At 43.9% G+C, this 24,862-nt stretch overlaps 1 protein-coding gene across 2 annotated transcripts in view; it reads right to left on the minus strand.

Moving 5' to 3' along the window:
* LOC147638246 (uncharacterized) overlaps positions 1–24,461 on the minus strand; it is a 31,492-nt gene extending 7,031 nt beyond the window's left edge. The window contains exons 1-9 of one of the 2 annotated variants that reach the window (XM_086798165.1): positions 23,447–24,461; positions 22,826–23,345; positions 13,088–13,311; positions 12,927–12,985; positions 12,757–12,831; positions 11,597–11,949; positions 11,367–11,441; positions 8,445–11,284; positions 8,205–8,282 (exon numbers count right to left, since the gene is read on the minus strand). In XM_086798165.1, the coding sequence (XP_086654291.1) occupies positions 8,205–8,282; positions 8,445–11,284; positions 11,367–11,441; positions 11,597–11,949; positions 12,757–12,831; positions 12,927–12,985; positions 13,088–13,311; positions 22,826–23,167 (4,046 nt within the window). In that variant the 5' untranslated portion in view covers positions 23,168–23,345; positions 23,447–24,461. Of the gene's footprint in view, positions 1–8,204; positions 8,283–8,444; positions 11,285–11,366; positions 11,442–11,596; positions 11,950–12,756; positions 12,832–12,926; positions 12,986–13,087; positions 13,312–22,825 lie in introns of both variants that reach the window. The other variant, XM_086798166.1, reaches the window with a different exon arrangement.
* Positions 24,462–24,862: the final 401 nt, after the last annotated feature.

A 24,862-nucleotide genomic window follows, 5' to 3' on the forward strand; every position in this document is an offset into this window, starting at 1 on the left:
ACCAGACCTTCATCTGTAGCTTCCAGTGATCATAGTTTGAACCACTGAGCTTGTCCTCCTTGTTCGTGCAAGGGGGACCCATGTCTGCCTCAAAGAAGCTATGTCTCAAACAACCTCTAAGCAATCCACGTGCTCTCGCAAGCACCTTTCCACAAGATCCAACTAGGGACTAGAAGCCCCCTCTGAAGATGCAAGCTGGACAACAGCAAAAGAAACCCAAAAAACACACCACCGGGAACCTCGTACCGGAAGAGGGAGGGGATCTTGGAGGGAGAAGAGCTGATGTACCACTTGTCTGATGCACTTACTGAATCTGCAGCTAGAACTCCTCCACTTGCCTCTGTAGAAGAATACGCAGCCTGGGGGCTGACCGACTGCAGTTGGAGGGCTTGTAGAGCAAAAAACGCAGCTAAGAAAGAAAAACGCAGCCACAATTTGAAGGATCTAGAGCCTAGAGAATCTAGGGAAGCAAAAAACAGAGAGAAGCAGATTGTGCAACAGTCGAAGCCTAAGCATATGATACCATGAAAGAATGTGCACACAAGCGGAAGCAAATAAACATGAGAGAGAGAAAGATTGCAAGCAAGAACAGAGCTTTATTAGCTTGAGGTTACAGAGTACAAGAGCCAGCAAATAGGGCAATAAAGATATGAATAAAAGAGAGCAACTCTTATATACTTGTGCATGAAGCAGTTGGATGTAGGAAACAGGCCGACACGACTCCACGACAGCATAAGGAGAGATGCAATATTTTAACACTTATTATTCTAGATTTGCATAGGCCTTTTGTGGTCGAGTGTGATGCATGTGGAGATTGTTTGGGGGCTATTTTGAAAGCCGCCGGCTGCAACATGCAGAATTGTATTTGCAGGTTTATGAGAAAGAGTTGTTAGCCGTTATTCATGCCCTTCAAACATGGAAGCATTATCTTTTGGGCACCGAATTTATGGTAAAAACAAACCACCAGAGTTTACAACACTTTCTTACACAGCCTAAACTCTCGGAAAAGCATTTAAGGTGGGCAAACTTCTTGTCCATGTTCCATTTTCAGAGTTTGCGTATCATGGGCAAGAAGAATTTGGTGGCGGATGCTTTTTCACGCAAGCCACAAGTGCATGCCGTAACTACCGCCTACCATTAGGACTTATCAAGGATGTGAGATATATATGCTTTGGACACGGATTTTCAGCTTATTTGGGCTGATTTGAATCATGGTACTGCTGTCCCATCTTATTCGATTAGAGATGGGTTTCTGATGATGCAGAATCGTATTTGTGTAATACGTGAATTACGCCAAAAGGTTATGGAAGAGTGTCATGCTCCACCATATGCTGGTCATCGTGGTATTCTGGCTACTATACATGCTTTTTGGAAAGATATTTCTTTTGGCCAGCTCTACGCAGGGATATTGAAGCTTATGTGCGAGAGTGCATAGTGTGTCAGAATGTCAAGTTTGACAGACACAAGACACCTAGTTTGCTTCAGCCCTTACCCATTCCACAAGAACCATGGGAAAGCATTGCTATGGATTTCATTATGGATCTGCCAAAATCGGCACATGGAAATGATGCTATATGGACTATTATAGATCGTTTTAGCAAACAGGCACACTTTATTCCTGTGAGGAAAACAATCAAGCCAGAGCACATGGCAAAATTATTCTTAGCTCAAATTTTCAAACATCATGGCATGCCCAGGTCTATTGTGGGGGATAAAGATCCTCGGACTACCAGTTTATTTTGGCGGACATTGTTTGATAATATGGACACAAAGTTGAGTTTTTCATCAACCTATCATCCTCAGACGGATGGTCAAAGGGGAATAGCAAATTCAGTTGTGCTTGACTTGCTCAAGTGTTATGTATCTGAGCAGAAGTCAGATCGGGAAAAGTATTTGCCATTGGTTGAGTTTGCATACAATAACACAGTGCATTATTCAACTAATAAGGCTCCATTTGAGATAGTCTATGGCAAGGTGGTGCTTCCACCTATCTTACCAACAAAAGACGAAATCTTTGCAGCACATGAGTATGTCCGCGATTTGAATACTGTGTTTGCATAGGTTCCGATAGCCATAGAAAGATCTCAAGCTAAGCAGAAAAAGGCAGCTAACAAACACATGCGAGACGTGGTTTTCAAGGAAGGTGATTGGGTATTACTAAAGTTTGAGAAAGTACGTCTTCGGAAGCGGCCAGGTAAGGAAGGCCAGTTTCCTAAGCTTTCAAACAGGTATTATGGGCCATTCCAAATTTTGCAGAAAATAAATGAAGTGGCATATAGATTGGTATTGCCCGATCACTAGAAAATACACAATGCCTTTCATGTCAGTTTGCTAAGGCCTTATGTGGGACCACCTCCTATGGAACCAATTTTGGAAGATCCACCAGAAGTGGATGAACTTGAGGAGGTATTGCAACCTGAGCAGATAGTTTTTCATAAAGAGCGCAAGCATGCAAGTGGCAAGCTAGTGCGCAGGTATCTTGTGAAGTTTAAAAACTATTCGGCTATGGATGCAAAATGGATGGACGAGGATGATTTTGCGGATTATCCGGAACTTCTGAAGGCCTACTTAGAAGCTTTTCAGTTGCGGTCAACTGCTTAGAAGCCGGAGAAAATGTCACAAAATTCCTTACAACTTCTATTTTTCTACTGTTCATGTGTGGCATGCGGAGCTTGACATGACATACATGTATGGCTGGTGCAGCCTGACATGGTATGTCTGTGTGGCATATGGAGCCTGACATGACAGTACATGTATGGCAAGTGTAGCCTGACATGATAGTACATGCTTTATGAGTTCACATGTTAATAATTATTGGTGCAGGTTCACACTCACTTATAAGTGACCGGACAACTTATAAGTGAGTACACATTGAGCAAGACTTATTTAATACAGTGGCAGCCAAAAACTGGGCTCTGGACATTATTTGGACCTCCTTCATGTAAGCACCCCCTTTCTGGACCAAAAAAGCACACGTGTGGGCTATTTTCAGCAAGGAAGCCCTATTATGGTAGAAAACCCTAGTTTGGAGGTAGGAACCTGCTTTTCCAGGTGCATGGGGACTGGTCGACTGCTTCTCCAGGCTGTTTACAGCCTTCTATCGTGACGAATACCTAACAGGTGCATGGGAGGTGCTGGTCGACTTATTCTGCATGTTCTCCACTACTGGCCGACTGATTTACAGCTTGAACAGAGGCTGGACAAAGGTTAAAAACAGAGAGGAAGAGCTGGTCGTGGACATCTAGACAGTTTTTCCTTCCGACCGGGGGTTTGCAGGCTTGTGTACAACTACTTCTAGACAGTTTTTCCTTCCGACAGGGGGTTTGCGGGCTTGTGTACAACTGCTGGTCGCTTTTTTCTGAGGCTACAGAGGGCTGGTTGACTGCTGAAAACAGCCTTTGAGGGCTGGTCGACTTGCTCTATGAGCCAGACAGGAAGAAGATGATGATGTTGAGTTGTCCCGGGCTGATGTGGGAGTACTATGGACTGTCCATAGTTATCCTGCATGTGCTTGAAGCCGGGAATGCTCACTTGTGCTGAGAATTGTCAGCAAATTCAGTTTATGTGATGTTTTCTTGTTTTCATTTTGTATTGGAAGAAATGGGTGTAGCCAGTGGTGAACCCTCGGCACCCGCAAAGTTGTATTGGAAGCAGACTCCTTTTTAGTAATCTAACCATAAAGGGGGGGTTCAGCCCATCTTCTGGCCCCTAGTGTGGTGTACTGTCATCTTGTTTTATCTGGCATGCTTATGTGTATTTTCAGATTTCATGATTGATTAGATTTTTCCAATGTTCAGTTGCCCTTCCATTTACAGTAGGCGCCCCCTTCATGAGGCCTTTTTGGTTGCATTTTCTGCACTTTCTCCTTCCCAACTCCATATCCAAGCTTGCTAGTGTGTTTTCCAAGCTTCCAAGAGTGTTTCAAGGTGGTATTCACTCTCCCACACACTCCCAATGACTGAAATTCGGCAAAACATCTCTTATTTTTGCTGTAATTTCTGGTCTTTTTGCTGAAAACCCTAATTTCAGCCTTCCTTTTTCAAGTTGAACCATAGAGGAGCTTTGTCAGGGTTCCCTTCATCCTCCTGAAGAATTTTGTCGTGAAGGATCGTGACAGATTGAAGATTTCAACACCCCAAACGCTTCCATTGCAAAGACTTCCACAGTCATTAGCCCTACTTGCAATTGGTAAGCTGTGCTGCTTAAATATGGAAGCAAGTAGCAGGAGGGAGAAGCTGGACTCCATGTTCACACCCAAGTGTAGTGTTCTCTTGTCCTATGTGCTCTCTTGCAAATTTTTGCTACCATGTGTTGGTGGAACAGTAGAGAGCAAATGGTAGGAAACATGGGGCACTTGAGAGGGTAGTGTGAGTTGCAAGTCTACACCGACAACCACACTGTTTGCAATACTGTATTCATATGCATTGGTATGGAAATATGGTCAAAAATGCCCATGACATTATGTACTTGTTCTCCCAAGATCAAATAACAAGATACTCATAAAGGCCAAATGCTTTCCTAAAAGCAGTTTTATGTACATCCTTAGGCACCACACGCACTTGATGATATCCACTCTTGAGATCAATTCGGCTAAAGTATGCCAATCTATCCAACTAGTCAAGTATGTCATCTATACCTGGAATCGAAAACCGATTCTTGATGGTGAGCTTATTCAAAGCCCTTTAATCCACACATACGAGAAGCTCCATCCTTCTTTTGAACCAAGAGAACGGGTTAACAATATAGGGAAGAGCTTGGCTAAACCAAACCCTTCTCAAGGAGCTCATTTACCTGCTTCATGATCTCCTCTCTTTGGGATGCACTCATACAATAGGCTCGCCTATTTGGTGAGCTACCCAGTACAAGATCAATGCGATACTCTTCTAATCGTGCGAGTGGAAACTCTTTTGGTAACTCATCAACAAAAGAATAATTGTACTCTTGCAAGAATTCTAGCCTATCATTACTAAGTGTCTACATGCCCATTAGTTTCTTGAACATGATCTCATACAAAAATCAAGTGTACAAAAACACTCTTTTTCATTACTTTCTTAATTGTACATGGGATACAATGGGAATAGTATCACCCTCTTCACTAGAATCAATCACATGCTCTCGGTCTTTATGCATGAAGGTGATATGTTGCTCTTGTAAGCCTTGCGCAGATCAATGCATGTGTACCAAGGTTTTCCAAGCATTACATCACAACCATTCAAAGGAGCTACAAAAAAAGTTTTCATGATCCAAATAACCTTGAATGTGAATGCGCAACTTGCCAATAACTGGCATAACCTACACTTATCTACCAACAAAGACAGCCCCTACTTCAATTTGAGGACCCATGTCCCCTACCAAAGCAACTACCATCTGTGTGGATTTGAAGTTCTCAGTTGCACAATCATCAAACATGAACAAAGCAGGCTTATCCTTAAGCTGTCCCCAAGCTTTACATACCCAGTTTTTGCTATCATGTGAAGTATTGCTCTGCACATCCGGAACCATATGCACATTGGGCTTTGATGCATTCGCATTATCATGTTTCTTCTTGTTTGGACATGCATTTGCAATATACTCAGTGCTACCACAAGTAAAGCATTTCTCTCGCTCATATACTGTTTTTTCTGCTCCACAGTGAGACTATAGTCTTTCACTTGGAAGGGATGCTTGTTGGTAGGCTTATTTTCAGCCTTTGGACCATTTTTATCTTGGTTTTAATCCTTTTTAGGTGACTGTCCACTATTTTGCAGGTTTTGGACAGCCATGAGGATTTAGCCTTATTGGATCAATTGAACTTGAGTTCCAATTGCTCGGTGGCAGTGGTGGTAGTTGCTGTAAGGTGTGACCAAGATACATTTGTAGTCCCGCTTTGTACACCGGTTGTAATCCTGATTGAAACCTTTTCTTCCTTTCTGCCTCTAGAACATGCATAAATGGCCATGAGGCAAGGCTAGCCCCTCAACACACATTGGTGCATTTTCACCCATAACTTCTCCCTCACGAGCACACTCGAGGGCATGAGTAGCATGAGAGAGACACAAAATACCTGCACCAACAGAAAATTGCAGCCCATGTTGCATGTGTTGTGCATGCACATTTTCAGCCGACAATGGCATTTGACACACATTTTGACCACTACCATACACATTGCATCCTTCACGGGCTACATAAGGTACACCTACATGGCATAAAGTCGCCGATGGTTCCTCTCTAATAGCATGAGGATTCATCCTCTTAGACAAATTTCTTCATCGCACCAACATCCACATCAACCACCCATGCCGACACTACCGCATTGACATCAGCTCATACCAACAATACACAAGAGTCGTATTCACACGTCCCAGAGGAGTCCTAAGTGGGCAAGCCTACTTCATCCAACATGCCAGGCGCCCCCAACCCATAGCACCTAGAATCTCCACTACACAAACAGATCCATGAGATTCTCTGATGCCATGACATGCCATCACCATAGCCACATTTGCCATCAAGAGGCTTATAGAGTCATGTTTCTGTCTTCAGTTTTCACAGCTTTTTTTACTTTTTCCATGGCATTGTATACCCATGGTGTCGTTGTACTATTCATGGTCTCATAGGCTCTAGACGTTAATCCAGTTAGATCCACTTGGGCTACACATACACCAGACATGGGTGTCTCCGTCAGAGATTAGTAAGAAGTGTGAGTTCTACAGAGATCACTTCTTGAGACTCTCCGAGGACGGATTCTTTGAGATTCCGGGATACATACAGATACACATGTCACATGCCATGCGTACCACGATCCGCCAGCTCAGGGTATCCCCCCACCGCCTCAGAGTAGAGACTAGCAGAGCTGAGGATATCCCACATGAGGAGAGGACATGCACACTATGCATCACAGGAGCAGTAGAGGATGAGGCCCATTATATGCTCAGTTGCCCGACTTACTATGAGATACGGGGGAGATTCCACTGCCTCTTCCGAGAGGGATTCGGACCAGTCACATGGGTGATACAGTTTGAGGATCAGAGGTGCTTGGGCATGTACTTGATGGAGCTCAGACGACACAGGGATGTAGTGTTGAGGCAGCATGCTGAGAGATAGCCCCGGCTCTGACATGACACCTCACAAAGAGCCATCACAGATTTCTTTGTCGTACATACATCTACATCGGAATCCACCGCCCACAACAGTTCCTCTACTACGACATCAGAGCCCACCACCCGTACCCACGCTCCAGCTCCACGCTCCAGAAAAGTTCTTACATCCACATCGAAATCCACTGCCCACAACAATTCCTCTACTACGACATCAGAGCCCGCCACCCGTACCCACGCTCCAGAGGAGTTCTTAGCGAGAGAGCTCGATCCATTCTGCGAGCCAGACGTCCACGACCCAGAGCCTCGGGACCCACACAGAGAGATTCGTGAGGTTCTCTGCCGACATGTCACGCTCCCATCACAGAGGCCTGACATTCGCTCCACCATCAGATTGGTTCTAGCCGAGGCGGGTATCATCATTAGCTGATCACAGCATATCTCACTCTACACAAGATCATTTGCTGATCACATGTACTATCAGATGTTTTCATTTTACTTTTTCTTTCAGTTTTCCATGGCTCAATATATACATGGTACCATTGTATTACTTTTGGTCTCATAGGCCCTTGGGGTCTTCCGTAGACGTTAATATAACTTTCTTTTTCTCTCTCTCCCTCTCTCTCTCTCACACACACACACAAAAGCGTCCTTGGTAGCTGAACCCAAAGCCTTTCAATATCTGACAAACCAGTGCACAACATGCCCTTCCCATAGTCACTAGCATTCAACTAGCCTCCCAAGATGTGCCATGTGAGACAGGACAATGGTATGGCAGATCTAAGTCACAGAGGACATGCAAGTTATGCCCCTTTGTAGTGCAGGAAGCACAGCAGCTTGATTTTCCGTGTGAAAGCACGCGATGGCATGGCAGATCTAAGCTAGAGTAGTTCCAGAATATGCTCCCTTGGAGTGCAGGAAAAGCAGCAGCACACTTTCTTGAAATCCTCAGCTTCTGCTACTATCCATACATAGAAGCTACCATACATGCTTTCCTTCTGTCCACCATCGACACCTTCATTAGGGAAGTGCTACTACATGACTAGTATACCAGCCACCACCTAGCTAGACACTAGTTTTTAAAAACCAAACCTTCACAGCAGTTCAATTCCAGAAGGTTGCTTGACATACTTATCGCTCTCTAGTGATGTGTTGAGCTGAAAATAGATTGGATACTTCTCATTGAATTCCTTGTGATATTCTCTGAACCTGGAAAAAAAAAAGGCATGCATTAGCCAGTGCTGGGTTTGTAGCCTGGTGGTGAAGAGTTTCGCCTCCCAATGCAAGCAGCCGGGTCGAATACCCCCACCACTGGAGGTCATATAACTAAATAGTATACATCCCACAAAGTATATCAAATCAGATGCTTACTGCTCAGAACTATAGATAGGCCCCCGCAGCTCCGGCTCTTTCTTCTCGTATGGTGCAAAGAACTCACCCCCTTGAACCTCCGAAGACTGAGGAGTCTGCCTTTTGCCACTTCTTTGCAAGTGCTTGGTTTTCTGGTCATCTCTATGCTTTCCATCTTCAGCAAGAGGTGCACTGCTTGGCTTCTGTTGGCTCACAGCAGAAGTTTTTGTATCCCCCAACAACTTATTGCATCGTTTCTTATTGATCTCTCTCTCATTTTTTCTGGAGCCTGCCCCATGCTCTTGCACATCAGAACCACTAGACCTTGTCCTTCCTCTGTGCTCCTCCTTGGTCAAACCACCCCTCTCATTCTGTGTCTGCTTGACTTGATCTGCTCCCAGCTTCTTCTTGGGAGGTTTATAAGTCTCAGCACTTTCAATGTCTTCAAGCCTCCTTTTTCCACTTTGTGATTCTTGCACACCTTGCCCAGAATCGTTTCCAAGTTTGGCAGGAGACTGCCTTGGCACCTCAGGTAGACTCCTAGTGACAAGTTGCAGCCTTTCGATTTCTGGACTTGGGCTCCTCTTTTTGGAGGTTGCCCTACTTGTAGCCTCAAAAGACTGCTTGTTCCTGATATCCTCATTCCTAGAAAATGGCCTATTGGGTTCATTAGGTTCATTCACAGATGGCGGTTCCCTAAATTCCCCTAGCTCCAAGTCTTGTAAAGCCATTCTATCATTTTCATGAAGAGAACTTCTGCTATGAACTGGTCCATTGTGTGATAAGCGACCATAATCAATATGAGCAGTTTCCATCCTCCTTCCTTCCTTGGACTGAATGCTGGAAGGTACTCCATTGAGAGGAGGCCTTCCAGTTAATTCTTCTTCTTTGAGGCTATCCTTTCCACCAAAATCTTTAGCCCTCTTAAAGAACTCTACATCATTCAGCGGCCTTTCAGCCTGCGCTTCCATTGATCCTGCTCTTTCAGCCAATTCCTGGCTACTGGGACGAGAAGCTTTTGCAGAATCCTTATTGGACCTTACAATCTGCAGCACATCTCGATCACTTCCACCAGACTGGTCTAAATCTTTAGTCAAACGGTGCAAATTAGCCTTGTTTCCTCCTCCATCTTTATGTACCCATTGCTGGGCTTCCACAAATTTGCTTGGTCTAGCTAAAGTTTCCCCTGATTTTGTGAGCTTACACATGCTGCTTTCACTGACCCTTTCTTTAGCTAGATTGTCGTCATCCTTTCCTGAGAAGTCTTTCACATATCGATCAGGGCTTCTGACAATCCTCCTTCCCTCATGTAGCCTACCAGTACCTTCAAGAGTACTTGCACCCAGAACAGAAACCTTGGCCGTATCTTCTGGACTCTTACCTCTTACTGTGACTTCAGAGACCTTTTCTGTATCATGTTTGTCTGCATCTTTGCTGTGCTTTTCTCTTCTATTTGTACTCTTTGGTCTATTAGCCTCCATGCTTGAGTGCTGCTTGGTATGCAACTGCTTGACACTACTTTCTTCCATAGGAGGTCTTCCCATCTTTTGTAACCTATCTTTTGCTCTCATGGGTGAGCCTTCAAGGTTCACTTTGCTTGCCTCCAAGTTCAGTGAGAGGTTTCTGGATGACAAGTTGTCATCTTTGACTAGCAACACCCTATGCTCTTTCTTGTCTACATGTGAGAGGTTGAAACTCCTAGCTTCTGACTTCAACAAGTGCTGGTCCGTTCCAATTAGCCTAAATGGCGACTTCCGATCCTTTTGCTGATGCAAACCTGATTGATTACCCCTAATACTACCATTTGTTTCATCTTTTTCTTCACAGATCTTGTCTACCAGGATGTCCAAATGGTTTACCCTCTTTAAAGATCCAGCATCACCGTTTCTTTTCCTTTGCTCTTGATTATTGTTTGGCTTCTGAGAAAATAGCTTTCTCTCTTCGTTTGGAATCATTTGAGAAGATGTAGGGATTCCGGCACTGGTATGCGTATCCAATGTCGAGGAAAAATGGTTGAGTTCAGATGGAACCCTCAACCCAGCATCACTGATCGGAACATGATTATCTAGCCATACATCAGCATCTTCATCAGGTCCAAACACTGATTCAAGAAGGTTATCAGCCATTCCATCCTTTGCTCCTATGTCTATATGCTTGGAAGTTGGACGTGTTTTGAGTGGACCCCTTGGTTGTTCCTCAGAGCTTGGCTTGCACTTTTCAGAAGACCTGGACTCTATCTCCTCTCTGGCTTTGAAATCCTCCTGGACCCTTTTGTCCTCCTTCATCACTAATTTTACATCTTTCACCTTTGCCTTCTGCTGCTTCATGTCAGATTTGTTCTCATTCTCATCATCGCTCATTATGTCAACATCCTCATCCATGCTTGTATCACTGCTACTACTGCTAGCATCACTGCCACTGCCACTGCCACTCTCGCTTGCACTACTAGCACTTCCACTGCCGCTAGTATCACTTTCACTGTTGCTTTCACTTCCACTCTCACTTGAGCTGCTCGCATCACTACATTCACTGCTTGCAACCTTTGCATCAGATGCTCTCTGCTCCGGTGAGTTCTCTTGTTTTCTCTTCAGATCATGCAGCTGAGAGTCCACTGGTTGTGAGGAAACGTCTTTAACAGAAGCGTCATGGGAGTGATAAGAGGAAATGTTTGGAAGTTCTGGGTTTGTCTCTTTCTGGCCAATAGCGTCTATGGTCAAGTCAGTAGAAGGTTCCTCTTCTCGTGTCGTAGCCCAATATGTCTCCTGTGATCTTCCTGAGCTAGCAACTGCCAGTTCCACAAAGGTCCCTTTCTCTACTCCAGAATTCAGCAGATATTTCCCAGGTGCATGATAAGATGCTATCTGCCAAGACAAAGAATTTTATTTAGAAAAAACAACTCATTTAAGAGAAAACACAGTAGTGTTGAGATAAGACCCTACATACCGACTTGATGACTTTCTCAATAACTTTCCTTTCTAGATTGACAGGCATTCCTTCTGTAACTGCCTTCTCCAGTGCCTGCATGATAAGTTAGGTTGCAGTAAGAAAGCATAAAAAACACAGGCATCATGCATAAATGCACCAGTAATACAGACCCCTTGAAGCTGGGTGTGTGGCGGCAAAGGGGATGGGGGATGGGGGATGGTGCCACCATGATAAGAGAAGTTGTGCACCTTGATTGTCATCCCTTTTGGATTTTCTTGCAGAAGAGTGATCAGCAGATTGCGTAAATCTGTCATGTTGGTCTTTGATCCGGTTTTTCCAACTTCGGCTCCAGTAGTCATAGTAGTAGTCTGAACCTTTTCCTTTTCAATAGAAGCAGCCTTGCTGACCGATGGCCCAGATGACTCCCCTCCAGTGGTAGGTTGACCTTTTGAACGATGCAAAGCACCTGTATGAGATAAAGCAGTTCCCCTCACAGCAGTACTGACCGGCTCAGGTGATGGAGAAGCAGGTGAGGCTATCTGATGATTTCCAATCAGAGAAGTGGCAGTTGACTGAGGACCTGGCTTTGGGGCAGATGGCACTGCTTCAGAAGATAACTGGCTTAGCATTAACTGGTACTCAACAAAGAGAGAATGGATGCATGCGCGCGCGCGTGTGTGTGTGCATGCACACATGCGTGCCTTTACTATTGATGTGCAAGATAAATGTACAGTAGATATGCCAAACCTTGCATTAACAAAAGAATCAATTAAATGGAGCAAAAGATAGTGTGCATGTAAAAGTGACACTGGCATGTGTGAGTGTATGTCCGTGCACATGTACACGTGTATGGGTGTCACATGCACAGCTGTGGACATGGCTAATCGCATAGCTAATCTTTGATAAGGCAGCAGTTTCCAGTACATAACAGAGGCTCCAGCAGGTACAGCAGAAGTCCCCGATAGGCAGCTCATCAGTCGGCCAAGTCAAGGGCATCAAACACACACATTCAGCAGCATTTAAGAATTTTTGTGCCCATTTCTGCTGGCCAGCAGTCGGCCTGTTGTGGGGGTAATTCCTAGAGCCTATAAATAGGAAGGCATAAGTCATAAGCATCTGATCCCCACTCGAGAGCAGGTCGTAGCCAGTCAGTAGGCAGTCCTTTTGGTCTAGAATTCAGTCCTCTTTTGGAAGGCCAAAGGCCATAATAGTTGTACAGTCATATACATCTTTTTGTACCATACTAATATGCTGAAAATACAGTTCATCTCTCTCTTCTCTCTCTATCGATTCATTGCATGTTCCTAATCAGTAGGCTTAAGGCTGGATCAAGTCCAGCAAGGCTTCCGTGCATGCCACAATGGGTGGCATACAAACCATATGTCAAACGAAGTTCTTGACAACTCACCAGGGCTCATCGTGACCTTGCGCTTTTTAGGTGGAGGTTCCTTTCTCATCTTGAGTATAGGTTTTCTGCCGTTAACTGTCAAAAAGGGGGGGGGATCAAAAGCACATCAATCTTGGTGTTTTTTTAAATAAACAATTCCATTAACATACAAACTCAGATTACAATCTTACCCTCCGCAGGAGCAGCCTGAGGAATGCTCATCTGTGTGCTTGGGTCCACTAAAATAGACCTGTGTTTCAGCATCGAAAAACCCATAAGCTTCTTTGTGAAGCACTCAAACATGCAATATCATGACTCTTTATGTGACACAAATGCAAATGAGTCCATTTACTTGCGTAATCGTTGCTTCTTTTCTGCCTCCGCTGTGCGTTTTTTCACACGGTCTTTCTCAGTAGCGCTTAGAATGCGCTGCACCGACAGTTTACGCCATGCTGAGCCAGCCTCTATAAGCATCTGTTGTCCACTTTCGGCTCTTCGTTCTTCATATATGTCACAAAGATCTCCTGGTTCTGATGCTGATGAAAACTTGAAATTTTCATGCCCCACTTGTATCACCTGCACATTAAGACAATCAACCAGACAAGTGTTAAAGCTGATCTGCATGTGAGAAAAATGGAGCCTCAAAGAACTTCGGCATGTCATTCTCTCATCTTCTGTGGGATACATAGTTGCATTATGTGACTTGACAAAATGCAAGTGATGTTCGTGTTGAACTGTGCACAGTTAAGTGAGGGTTAATCAAGCTGTCACGCACACCCCCCTGCCATGGCTAAACCTTAGCATGAACAGTCTTAATCCCTTGCCTTAATTAATGAGCAATCAATAAAAAGAGAATTAAATGTCTACATCAAATGCTTAGTGCAGTTTGGTGTCACAATTTCGAAACCCAATTTACGGGTAATGTAACCCAAGGGCACAACACTAAACTCAAAGAGACATCCTTACAGAGGGATAAATTATGGTGAAATGGTAGTGATCCGAAGAAATTGCCAGCATTACTATTGGCATATATGCTATGAGTAGTGCCACATGTGAACATGGGCTAACCAAGGGCACTCTTTTCTCCCTTTGGGTTTTTCCCCTTGGATACTTGGTGTGAAAGGACACCACCACTTTTATTGTATTTTGATATTATGCAGTTGACTCTCCAACTCCACTCATTCCATTGCAATCATCTCTTTGCATCTTATCATCTTGTGTGTGCCTGCTTCTCGGTTGTTGTGCCAAAACCCTAGTTCAACTGCAACCGACAGTCATATCAGAGCCACTTCTCCTTGCCACGCAAGCCAGCGATGTCCATCCAGCATGACTGCACGTGCAAGTTTCTTCCAGTGCCCCACGTTCGTCGATTGCACGCGCAGGTTCCATCCAACTGCCTGCCTTGACTCTGGCAGCTGCACCCTTCCTCTAAGAGCTCACTCCTGAGCTCACTAAAAAGCCAAGGTAATCTCTCTGAAGAGTAGTCAATGTCTCCCATGTAGCGTTCTCCTCAACACAATCCTCCCACTTGATCTTGTATTCCGTGATAAGCGTATTACGCAATCTTCTTTCACGAAATCCAAGAATCTTTTCAAGTTCGTGTGAAACAAATGTCATGTCCTCGACATCTATGATTTCTTGAGGAGTAACTAACTGGTCTGTTCCACCCAGTACTTCCTTAAGTCTACTGACATGAAATACAGGATGAACTTTCACATGAGAAGGCAAATCCAATTCATATGCAACTGAACCAATCCGTCATGTAATACGAAATGGTCCACAATATCTAGGGGATAATTTTGGAGATCGACCTGTCTGTAAAGTCTCGGAATCTTTCGGAACTCGCAAATACACCATCGTTCTTTCAGAGAACTCTCTGGGTGAACGATGTCTATTAGAATAAAATCTGTCTCGGTCTTGAGCACTTCTAATAGATTCCTTCGTAACTTGTAACATTTCTTGCATATCTTGCAAAAAATTACGTGCTGCATCATGCTGAAGTCCTGAGAATCCCACTGTAACAAGTGATCTAGGTTGAAAACCATACATAAGCATGAAAGAACTAAAACCTGTACTCATATGCTTAGTACTGTTATATGCAAATTCTAACATAGGAAGATAATCCTCCCATGAACTCTGTCTTTTGGATACATATGCTCGAAGCATGTTCTCCAAAATCTGATTCACTCTTTCAGCCTGGCCATCAAATTGAGGATGATCTGAGGAACTCAAATTCAAAGTTGTTTCCAACTTCTCAAAAACAAGTTTCCAAAATCACTCGTAAACTTGAGTCCCTATCACTGACTATGTCCTGCGCGGTAACCCGTACAGTCTAAACAATTGCTCGATAAACTGTCTTGCTAATTGCGTAGCTGTAATGGTCTTCCGGGTTGAATTGGACATCAAAACTGCATTCTTAAATGGGGATTTACAGGAGGAAGTATATGTAAATTAGCCCATTGGTTTTGTAGTTCCTGGTGAGAAACATAAAATATGCAAGTTACACAAAGCATTGTATGGGTTAAAGCAAGCTCCAAGAGCTTGGTATGATAAAATACATGCTCATCTAACCAGCCAAGGTTATGTGAATAGTCCAACTGAAAGCACATTATATATGAAGAAAACCGGTGCCGACATTCTCATAGTCATCTTGTATGTAGATGACATGCTCGTTACAAGTACTAGCAAAGCACAAATTTCAGATTTCAAAGCTGATTTGAAAGCTGAATTTGATATGTCAGATTCAGGGCCTTTACACTACTATCTCGGCATACAATTTATGCATATATATGATGGCATTGTTATGCAGTAAACTAAGTACATAAAAAGTTTGCTAAAAAGGTTTCACACGGATGAATGTAAGCCCATTTGTACTTCAATAGAACCAGGTGTACAGCTTACTATGCATGATATTGGAGAGCCTTTTGAGGCCAGCATTTACAACCAGGCAGTGGGATGCCTCATTTACTTGTGTAACACGAGGCTAGGCAATCTTTTGGGGTGTCTTTGTTAAGCAAATTCATGCACAGCCCAGGCACAAAGCATTGGCAAGCAGTCAAACGCATTTTTCGTTATCTTCAAGGTACCCTGGATCTTGGTTTGTTCTATCCCAAGGGGGGGCAGCTTGCAACTTTATGCATACAGTGATTCAGATTGGGCTGGTGATTATGATACCAGGCAATCCACCAGTGGGAATTATTTTTTTCTTGGCAGTTCATGCATATCTTGGGAGCAAAAAGCAACCCACTGTTGCCACACCTACTTGTGAGGCTGAGTACAAGGCAGTTTTCACAGCTACAGTAGATTGTGTATGGTTGAGATTATTGGCTGATCTTCGTGAGTGTCAGCAGACACCCACCACCATTCTCACTGATAGCCAGAGCGCTATGGCCGTGGCACGAAATCCCGTATTTCATGCACGTACCAAGCACATTGAGATTCATTATCACTATGTCAGAGAGAGGTTACATGCAGGGGAGATCAATTTATCTTACTTCCCTACACAGGATAATGTTGCAGATCTATTCACAAAGGCATTATCTCGAGAATAGTTTGAAGCTTTCCGCAAAGCTTTGGGCTTACTCTCATACAGAGAGTGATCTGCTACCTTGTAAAGGTTCACACTTTCACTACAGGGGGGATTTGTAGGCATATGCTCACTTATGGTAGTGCTATGTGTGAACAGGGCTTAACCAAGGCACTTTTTCCCATGTGGTTTTTCCCCTTGGATATCAAGTGTGAAAGGACACTCTACATATAATATTTTGTACTTCTATATTATATGGATGTGACACACATGCAAGGGTTGACTTGCATTTTGTGTGTAACACACGAAAGCTCTAGGAGTCTTTTTTCAGCCCTAAACACTCCTGGAAACCATCTGATGCAAAACGCAGATATATAGAGAGAGTAGAGAGAGAGAGAGATGTGCTGGAAATTCAGCATATTTCATATGGTACAAAAAGGGTACTTTGCTACAGCCCTAGGCTGCCTTCATAAAAGGTGGTAAACACCCTAGATCTGGTCCCTACTTGGGACCCTAAGACCCAATCCCTAGAGAATTGAATGGTGACTACAATGAGCATATGCGCCTATTTATAGGCCTTGGAGCAGTCGTGGAGAAAAAGCCATACAAATCTTGCGTTATACTGATCTAGACTAGCCGCCTCTGATCTGGTCCAGCCGCCTTGAACTGGTCCAGTCACCCACCTTTGCAAGAAGCCGACAGCTCCACCTTTTCCTTCCATGCCCCTGCTACAAGTCCACACTGGTCTCTGCTGCACCAGATGCTCCTAAATCCTAGTTCTACTGATCTTTTACTGGCTGCCCCCTTCTAGATTAGCCCTGAGAAGGTACATGGCATTGATCGTGCACATGACATCCCCCTCTGCTAAACTTGATGACGGGAATCCAACCTGCTCTTGGATGACTGTCATCATCCCAATCCTTTCCCGAAGTCCCTCTGTCATCCATCCATCCCTGGCAAACCCTTTTCTCTGAAAACCCGGCCTGTTCTCCAAACCACTCTGTCTCAGACAAAGATCTATGCATCTGTTCCATCTAGTCCACAATCCATTCCTGCCCTAACTCTGAACACTGTCTTGGTCTTCATTCCTGAGAAATGAGTCTGGCACTCTCACATCACCCTTGGAGGATAAACCTCCCTTGGGACCGTTGCCCGAGAACCTATCTGGCTCACAGGACTGCCATCCCCTTTGGCTTTGTGGAACACCACCAACAAACCTCCTGGGAGCTCTTCCCGATTCAGTGTTCCTTGCCTTGGGCTTCGTATTCGTGTACTTTCCTGTACCTTGGACCTGTACACCATCATATGGGACTGAATCAGTGTTTAGCTTTGCTGAGCCTGATGCTCTGATACCAATGCAACACGCGGAAGCTCTGGGAGTCTTCTTTCAGCCCTAAACACTCCTGGAAACCATCTGATGCAAAACGCAGATATATATATATATATATATATATAGAGAGAGAGAGAGAGAGAGAGAGAGAGAGATGTGCTGGAAATTCAGTATATTTCATATGGTACAAAAAGGGTACTTTGCTACACACACACACACATATATATATATATATATATATATATATATATATATATATATATATATATATATAGAGAGAGAGAGAGAGAGAGAGAGAGAGAGAGAGATGTGCTGGAAATTCAGTATATTTCATATGGTACAAAAAGGGTACTTTGCTACAGCCCTAGGTTGCCTTCATAAAAGGTGGTAAACACCCTAGATCTGGTCCCTACTTGGACCCCTAAGACCCAATCCCTAGAGGATTGAATGGTGACTACAATGAGCATATGCGCCTATTTATAGGCCTTGGGACAATTGTAGACTTGGCCGACTGCTGGTCGGCCAACAGTCGTGGAGAAAAAGCCATACAAATCTTGCGTTATACTGATCTGGACCAGCCGCCTCTGATCTGGTCCAGCCGCCTTGAACTGGTCTAGTCGCCCACCTTTGCAAGCAGCCGACAGCTCCACCTTTTCCTTCCATGCCCCTAATACAAGTCCACATTGGCCTCTGTTGCACCAGATGCTCCTAAATCCTAGTTCTACTGATCTTTTACTGGCTGCCCCCTTCTCGATTAGCCCTGAGACGGTACATGGCATTGATCATGCACATGACATTGTGGCTACCACACTTTTGGCTCTCTCTCTGTCTCTCTCTCTCTCATTTCTGTGTGAGCTTCTTCTTCCTGCACCTAACCCTAATGTGCAGGTTTCTATGTGTTTGAGTGTGAGAGTCCAACACCAACAAAACAAAAGAGAGAGTGAGAGCAAAGGAGAGAGAGCACTAGTTGACAAGATCACCTTTATTATAGCATGAGGCATTTATAATGGAAATAGTGAGCAAAGAGTGTTGCAATGTGCTAGGATTGGATGATGGAAGTGAATAGAGGAGGCCCCTTGTATAGTGAGGCAAGGAAGCTGGCCGACTGCCCATAGGAGCTGGCGGATGGCCTCACGACCTACTAAAAGGAGAAAAGTATAAAAAACCCATAAAATAGGCATGGCCCCAGTACATTGAGATGCACAATATTCTAACACACTCATAGCGCCTGCTTGGATCTCCATAATTCCCATCTGATTGTTGTGCAAAGCAACATCTTCAGCCCCAACCTTGTTGGAGTCTCCATGTTACATGCGAAAACTCTGATATGCTTCTTTCAGCCCTAAACACCATCTAGAACAAGCTGATGCAAAAACACAAATAGAAGGAAGAGTAGAGAGAGAGAGAGGTAGCTGGAAATTCCGTATTTCATATGGTACAAAAAGGTATATCTGTCTTGCAGCCCTTTGCTGCCTTGCATGAAAAGGTAAAACACCTAAACAAACCCTAGTTCTATGACCCAACTCAAAGTTGAATGATCAAAAACGATGAGCAATTATGCCTTTTATAGGCTGGAAAGGTCATGGACTAGCCGACAGCTCGTAGGCCAGGTCCAGGACAATAAATTCTTCATGTGCTTCAGCCGACAGGATTTATGCATTCTTTTAATCCTTCTTTATCTGGTTGCACTCTAGGATGAGTCCTTAGATTAGCATGTACATGTGTGTGCACATGACATCCCCCTCTGCTAAACTTGATGACGGGATTCCAATCTGCTTCTTGGATGACTGTCATCATCCCATTCCATTCCCAGAGTCCCTCTGTCATCCTTCCTACTCTGGCAACCTTTTCACTGAATACCCGACCCGATCTCCAAATCCCCTCTAACTCTGAAGGAGATCTATGCATCTATTCCATCTAGTCCCCATTCCGTTCCTGCACTGTCTCTGAACACCGTCTTGGTCTTCATTCCTGAGAAATGAGTCTTGGCACTCTCACTCCACCCCTTGGAGGATCATCCTCCCTTAGAACCGTTGCTTGAAAGCCTTTCCCGACTTCACAGTCCCGACTCACAGGACTACCATCCCCTTTGGGTCTTGTGGAACACCACCAACCAACCTCCTAGGAGTTCTTCCCGGTCTTGTGTTCCTTGCCTTGGGCCTCATACTTGTGCACTTTCCTGTACCTTGGACCTATACACCTTCATATGGGACTGAATCAATGTTAAGCCTTGCTGAGCAAGATGCTCTGATACCAATGTTACATGCGGAAGCTCTGATATGCTTCTTTCAGCCCTAAACACCATCTAGACAATGCTGATGCAAAAACGCAGACAGAAGGGAGAGTAGAGAGAGAGAGAGAGAGAGAGAGAGAGAGAGAGAGAGCTGGAAATTCAGTATTTCATATGGTACAAGGTACATCTGTCTTGCAGCCCTTTGCTGCCTTCCATGAAAAGGTAAAACACCTAAACAAACCCTAGTTCTATGACCCAACTCAAAAGGAGTTGAATGATCAAAAACGATGAGCAATTATGCCTTTTATAGGCTGGAAAAGTCCCCATGGACTGGCCGACTGCTGGTCGGCCAAGTCCAGGACAATAAATTCTTCATGTGCTTCAGCCACAAGATTTATGCATTCTTTTGCTGGCCGACAGCAACACCACACTGTCCGTGAGACAAATCCCTGCCAAAAAACAGCAACTGATGCTCCTATTCCCTGGTTCTGATAAGTCTTTAATCCTTCTTTATCTGGCTGCACTCTAGGATGGGTCCTGAGATTAGCATGTACATGTGTGTGCACATGACACTCCAAGCAGCCCAAAGGCATCCAAAGCAAGGAGGGTCTGCAGTCCAGGTCAAGCTAAACGACTAGCAAAGGTCGCAAGGAATTCCATGTTGTGCTCCCTGACTGACTGTGCCAACACACATCCAATAGCAAATGTTGTGGCATTGATATGCACATGGAAAATCAAATCCCAATTGGGGGATCTCAAAATGGGTGTGCTTCCTAATGCCTTTTTCAGCTTTTCAAATGCCCATTGGCATTCATGTGTTCATTTGAAGACAATCATCAGCTTATACAAAGGTTTGGCATATATGGGATACAAGAAGATGAATCTTATGTAATACCCTGTGTGTCCCATGAATCTATGCACCCTCTTATAGTTCATAGGGTAATGTAAAAAGATCTTCACTCCATTTGGAAGTTAATGCAAGCATCAAGCAGTCCAAGCCGGCAGCCAGAAAGGGGCAGCCAAAATCAGAAGCTACTGGGCAGCCAACGGCAAGTCAAGAAGTGTGTTTCATGTAACACAATGAGATATCAAAGCATCTAGGTTTTTCTTAGGCACCATATTTTGCATTAGGGTTTGCATTTTTGCTTAGGCAACTCGCAACCAAATTAGGGCTTGCATTTTTGCATCTTCAACCAATTTTGTGCATGTGTATTAGACTTCTCTAAATAGATCTTGCATATAGCAGTAGTTTGCATGCAGAAATAGGTCAAGCCTTAGTAGGCAGCCCATCAAAGGTGTGCTTTTCTTCAGGCAGACATGGAATATGTTCTCAAGTTGAAGACCTACTCCCAACATTTGTTAGACTTAGGAGCAGATGATCAAAGATATGATCTCTATGATGGGGCTGTGGACAGCCCTATTAATAGTCCAACATGCTCTTGAAGACTTGAAGTGCCCACGACATGCACCAATGGATGGGACATAGATTGCGCACAATATGAACATGTTTAATGACATTTTTGATAATTTTTTAGTCTAGAAAGCGTTGGCCAACCAAAATCCGAAAAGCACTCGTAGCACCTATAAAACGGTGGGTTGGGTCTCCATAATTCCTATCTGATCATTGTGCAAAGCAACATCTTCAGCTCCAGCGCTATGAAAGTCTCCAGGCTGCCCAAGGGCATCCAAGGAGATATATACCATCGTAAGGCCAGACTTACAAATAATTTTAGAAGAAGAAAGGTGTCCAATAACGCAAGCAAGAAGGGGGTCCATGGTGAGGTCAAAGCTAACGCAGCATCTTCAGTCCATCTGGAGGTTAACGAAAGCATCAAATAGTCCAGCCAACAGCCAGGAAGGGGGGCGGCCACAACCAGCAGCTCCAAGGCAGCCATAGGCAAGTCAAGACGCAGGTTCTCACACGAGAAAACGCAAGGTTCAGGTCAGTCCATTCATTGGGCAGATTCAGCCCATATCTTTGTCCTCATTGCAACTTGCAACAATACAAGCAAATATACCAGCAGTAATGGGGGCCCTTAAGTGGGTAGTTGGACCCCAATCAGGTGTTGCTTGTGCTCTTCTTCACTCTCTACCCTCCTCCAAATCTTTTCTCCCATCTCGCTTCCAAGTCTGAAGTTCACACATGCCTTAATCGTCATTAAAGCATTCATGTATCGGGACCACTAAGGACAGATTCGTTGTGAGCAGCCCAGGTATCTCCACAGACTCAACAGCCATGCACATTTCCAAGATTGAGGGAACCTTTTACAATCATTTGTAACGACAATGGCAGCACAATTGGAACAGCACAGCTTGTCGTACATGTTGTGCTTTTTCATCCAAAAGTCAGCACCAAAATAGTTAAAAGCAGTCCTTAATGGTAAAAATTTAGTCACACACTGATAAAACCCCAAAGTCACTGCTGGTCAATGTGGTCAAAGATGAACAGAGTGGTCAACACTGGGGTCAAAACTGGTCCAAAGCAGTCACACGAGTCAATAGAAACCATAACTGCTACACAATCTTGTGGTGCTCCATTGTCTGTACCCCTAATCCACTCAGAAGCGATCCTGCATGCATTTTAATAAATCTTTCCATTTAAAAAAAGGTCATCTCAAAGAGCTTTTGTCTCTGACTGATATATTTCACATGGATTGCGGACTCTATGGCTGCCTCTCTGTTCCTGTACAAATCATATCATCCATGCAGGAGCAGCCCACCCTGAGACTATGAGGCAAATGTCATGTGTAAGGAGCATGGCTCCTCACACAGACGACACCACCAATTTAAATACGGCAAGACCTTTGCAATGGTGTGCACTGTGCTCATGCATATTGACAAAAAGCACTATTTGGGATGGATAGTTGTACTTTAAATGTGGTCAAGGCCGTTTGAAATGCTAAAGGAACTTCAACCAAAAAATATGATTCAGATAGTACCAAAAGCTGTCACTAGAACCAATAATACCAGTTTAGAGAAGAAACTTGACTTGAGAACTTACATGGCCGCTGGCATTGGCTCCAAACTTCATCATAGGTTCAATACCCTCAGCTTCTGCCTGCTTCAGCTCCTCTAGGATCTCTGGAGTAAGGCGTATCATCATAGCAAAGGGTCGCATTGTTCCACTGGGATGAGCAAGAAGCTGATACAATTCCTCTTGAGAGCTATTTGCAGTCCCTCCATTGCCTGCTGCACTAACAGATCCAACTCTGTCTTTTCCGTGTCCCTTTGATATACTGTCCCCAGCAGGTGGACCCTGACGGAGTGGCACAATCCGTCGTTTCTGAGAAGAACCAGACTGTCCCAAACCTGTTTTCCGAGCAAATTTGCTGCTTGAAGACATGGTGGTAGGTGTCGTTGTATAGCTCTATATTGAGGTAGTAATTCTTTAAGCAGTAACTAAAGGACACAAAATATTCAAACACCTTTCCGCTGGCCAAAGACGACAAGCACAAGCATCAAATGCCCAATTTGTTTGAGAGATGCCTAAAACAATGCCTTCCGTCCACCCATTTTGCAGTCTGAAAAGCAAAGATCATAAGAGGGGGGAAAGCTCTAAACACCCCTCCACTCACTTTAAAATCAGGAGAAAGCTTCATGCAATTAGTAAGTTGAGCCGTACACCAATTTGAAGTGCCCAAACAGATGCTCATCGAAAGACCTTGCAACGGCCACATTCTGAAACCTGAAGTGTCCACACAAAAGCTTGGAAAACCCTCTCAGCCACCAGATTCTCCATGTGAAGTGCCCAAAGTAGACAAGGACCATCCAGAAAAGCTCTATTGAAATTCACGCCCGCTGACTTCGAGCACACAAAAATTTCGTCTCACCATCAAGAATCTCCTGCTTGTGTTACATGTGGAATCAAGGCATTCTTGGTATCGTCACCACAGATTGTGTGCTTTAAGGAAGATGGTACCGTTTGATGATTAGGGCAAAATTCCAGCAAAGACAATGCTATGACTTCCCCCAGTGCAGTGAAACACAATACAAGGGCATGCAAACCCTAAAATTCAAAGCAAAATAACCAGGTCAACTGACTGATGCAAATGGCAGGTAAAGCCTTAGATAGCGGGTAAACACTAACCCAAGATATGGCAGGTAAAACAATCTAAGAGGGAAGGGAAAACCTAACCCTAGAAGCGCAAGAAGGACTCCGTTCTTCTAAATGTCTACATTTTTTTCAATTTTCCATGCCAGCAAGGAAATGGGCATGGAGTACAGTGCAAGTGAAGCGAAAGAAAAAATTGTGCAGAAGATTCTACGCTTAACAAGTTGTCAAGCGCTTTCTTTCTGAGCTGAAGGTAAGTAAGATCAGAAATAAAACACAGAGTAAAAAGAAATGGCCGAGATTAGGGTTTCTGTTTTCTGCACCTGCGCAGGGAATTAAGCTATGGAGCTTCGAGCTATGGCGTTTCAAATAGTTTTCTCTGCAGGTTAGGTTTGCTGGTGTGCTTGTGTTTTTCTGCTTTTTTGCGTCGAGGAAGCTCTGGTAAGTGTTTCTAAGAAAAAGCCTTCTCAAGCTCGCCATCGCCATCGCCTTCTTCTTCTTGATCCCGCGTTAAGCATCGTTTTTCCCTGTTTTCTTCACCTGCGTTTTGTTCCTGTGTGCTTAACTTTTCAGTGACCCCAAGTTCATTTGACCCCCCATTAGCTTTCCTTAGTAGGCTTTTAAAACTAGCAATAAACTAATTAAACTTTTACATTCTCTAATCATTTAATTGATTAATCATAATGTTATTGTCTTGTTTAAACTTATGGTTACTAATTGAGTTTATTGTGTTAGTTTTACTCTTGCATTCTCGAATCATTTAATTGATTAATCATAGTTTTACTCTTGCATTCTCCAAATTGATTGCATTCTCCAATCATTTAATTGATTAATCATAGTGTTATTGTGTCGTTTAAACTCACGCTTACTAGTTGAGTTTACTCTGTTAATTTTATTTAACATTGGTGGTTAACACAACCGATCCATCACCAAAACAAACATATGATAGATAACCCATAATAATTTATTGATTTTATTCCACTTACT

The sequence above is a fragment of the Cibotium barometz genome, chromosome 5, assembly GCF_041138505.1.
Source record: "Cibotium barometz isolate CiBa-2024 chromosome 5, ASM4113850v1, whole genome shotgun sequence".
NCBI classification, from domain to species: domain Eukaryota; kingdom Viridiplantae; phylum Streptophyta; class Polypodiopsida; order Cyatheales; family Cibotiaceae; genus Cibotium; species Cibotium barometz.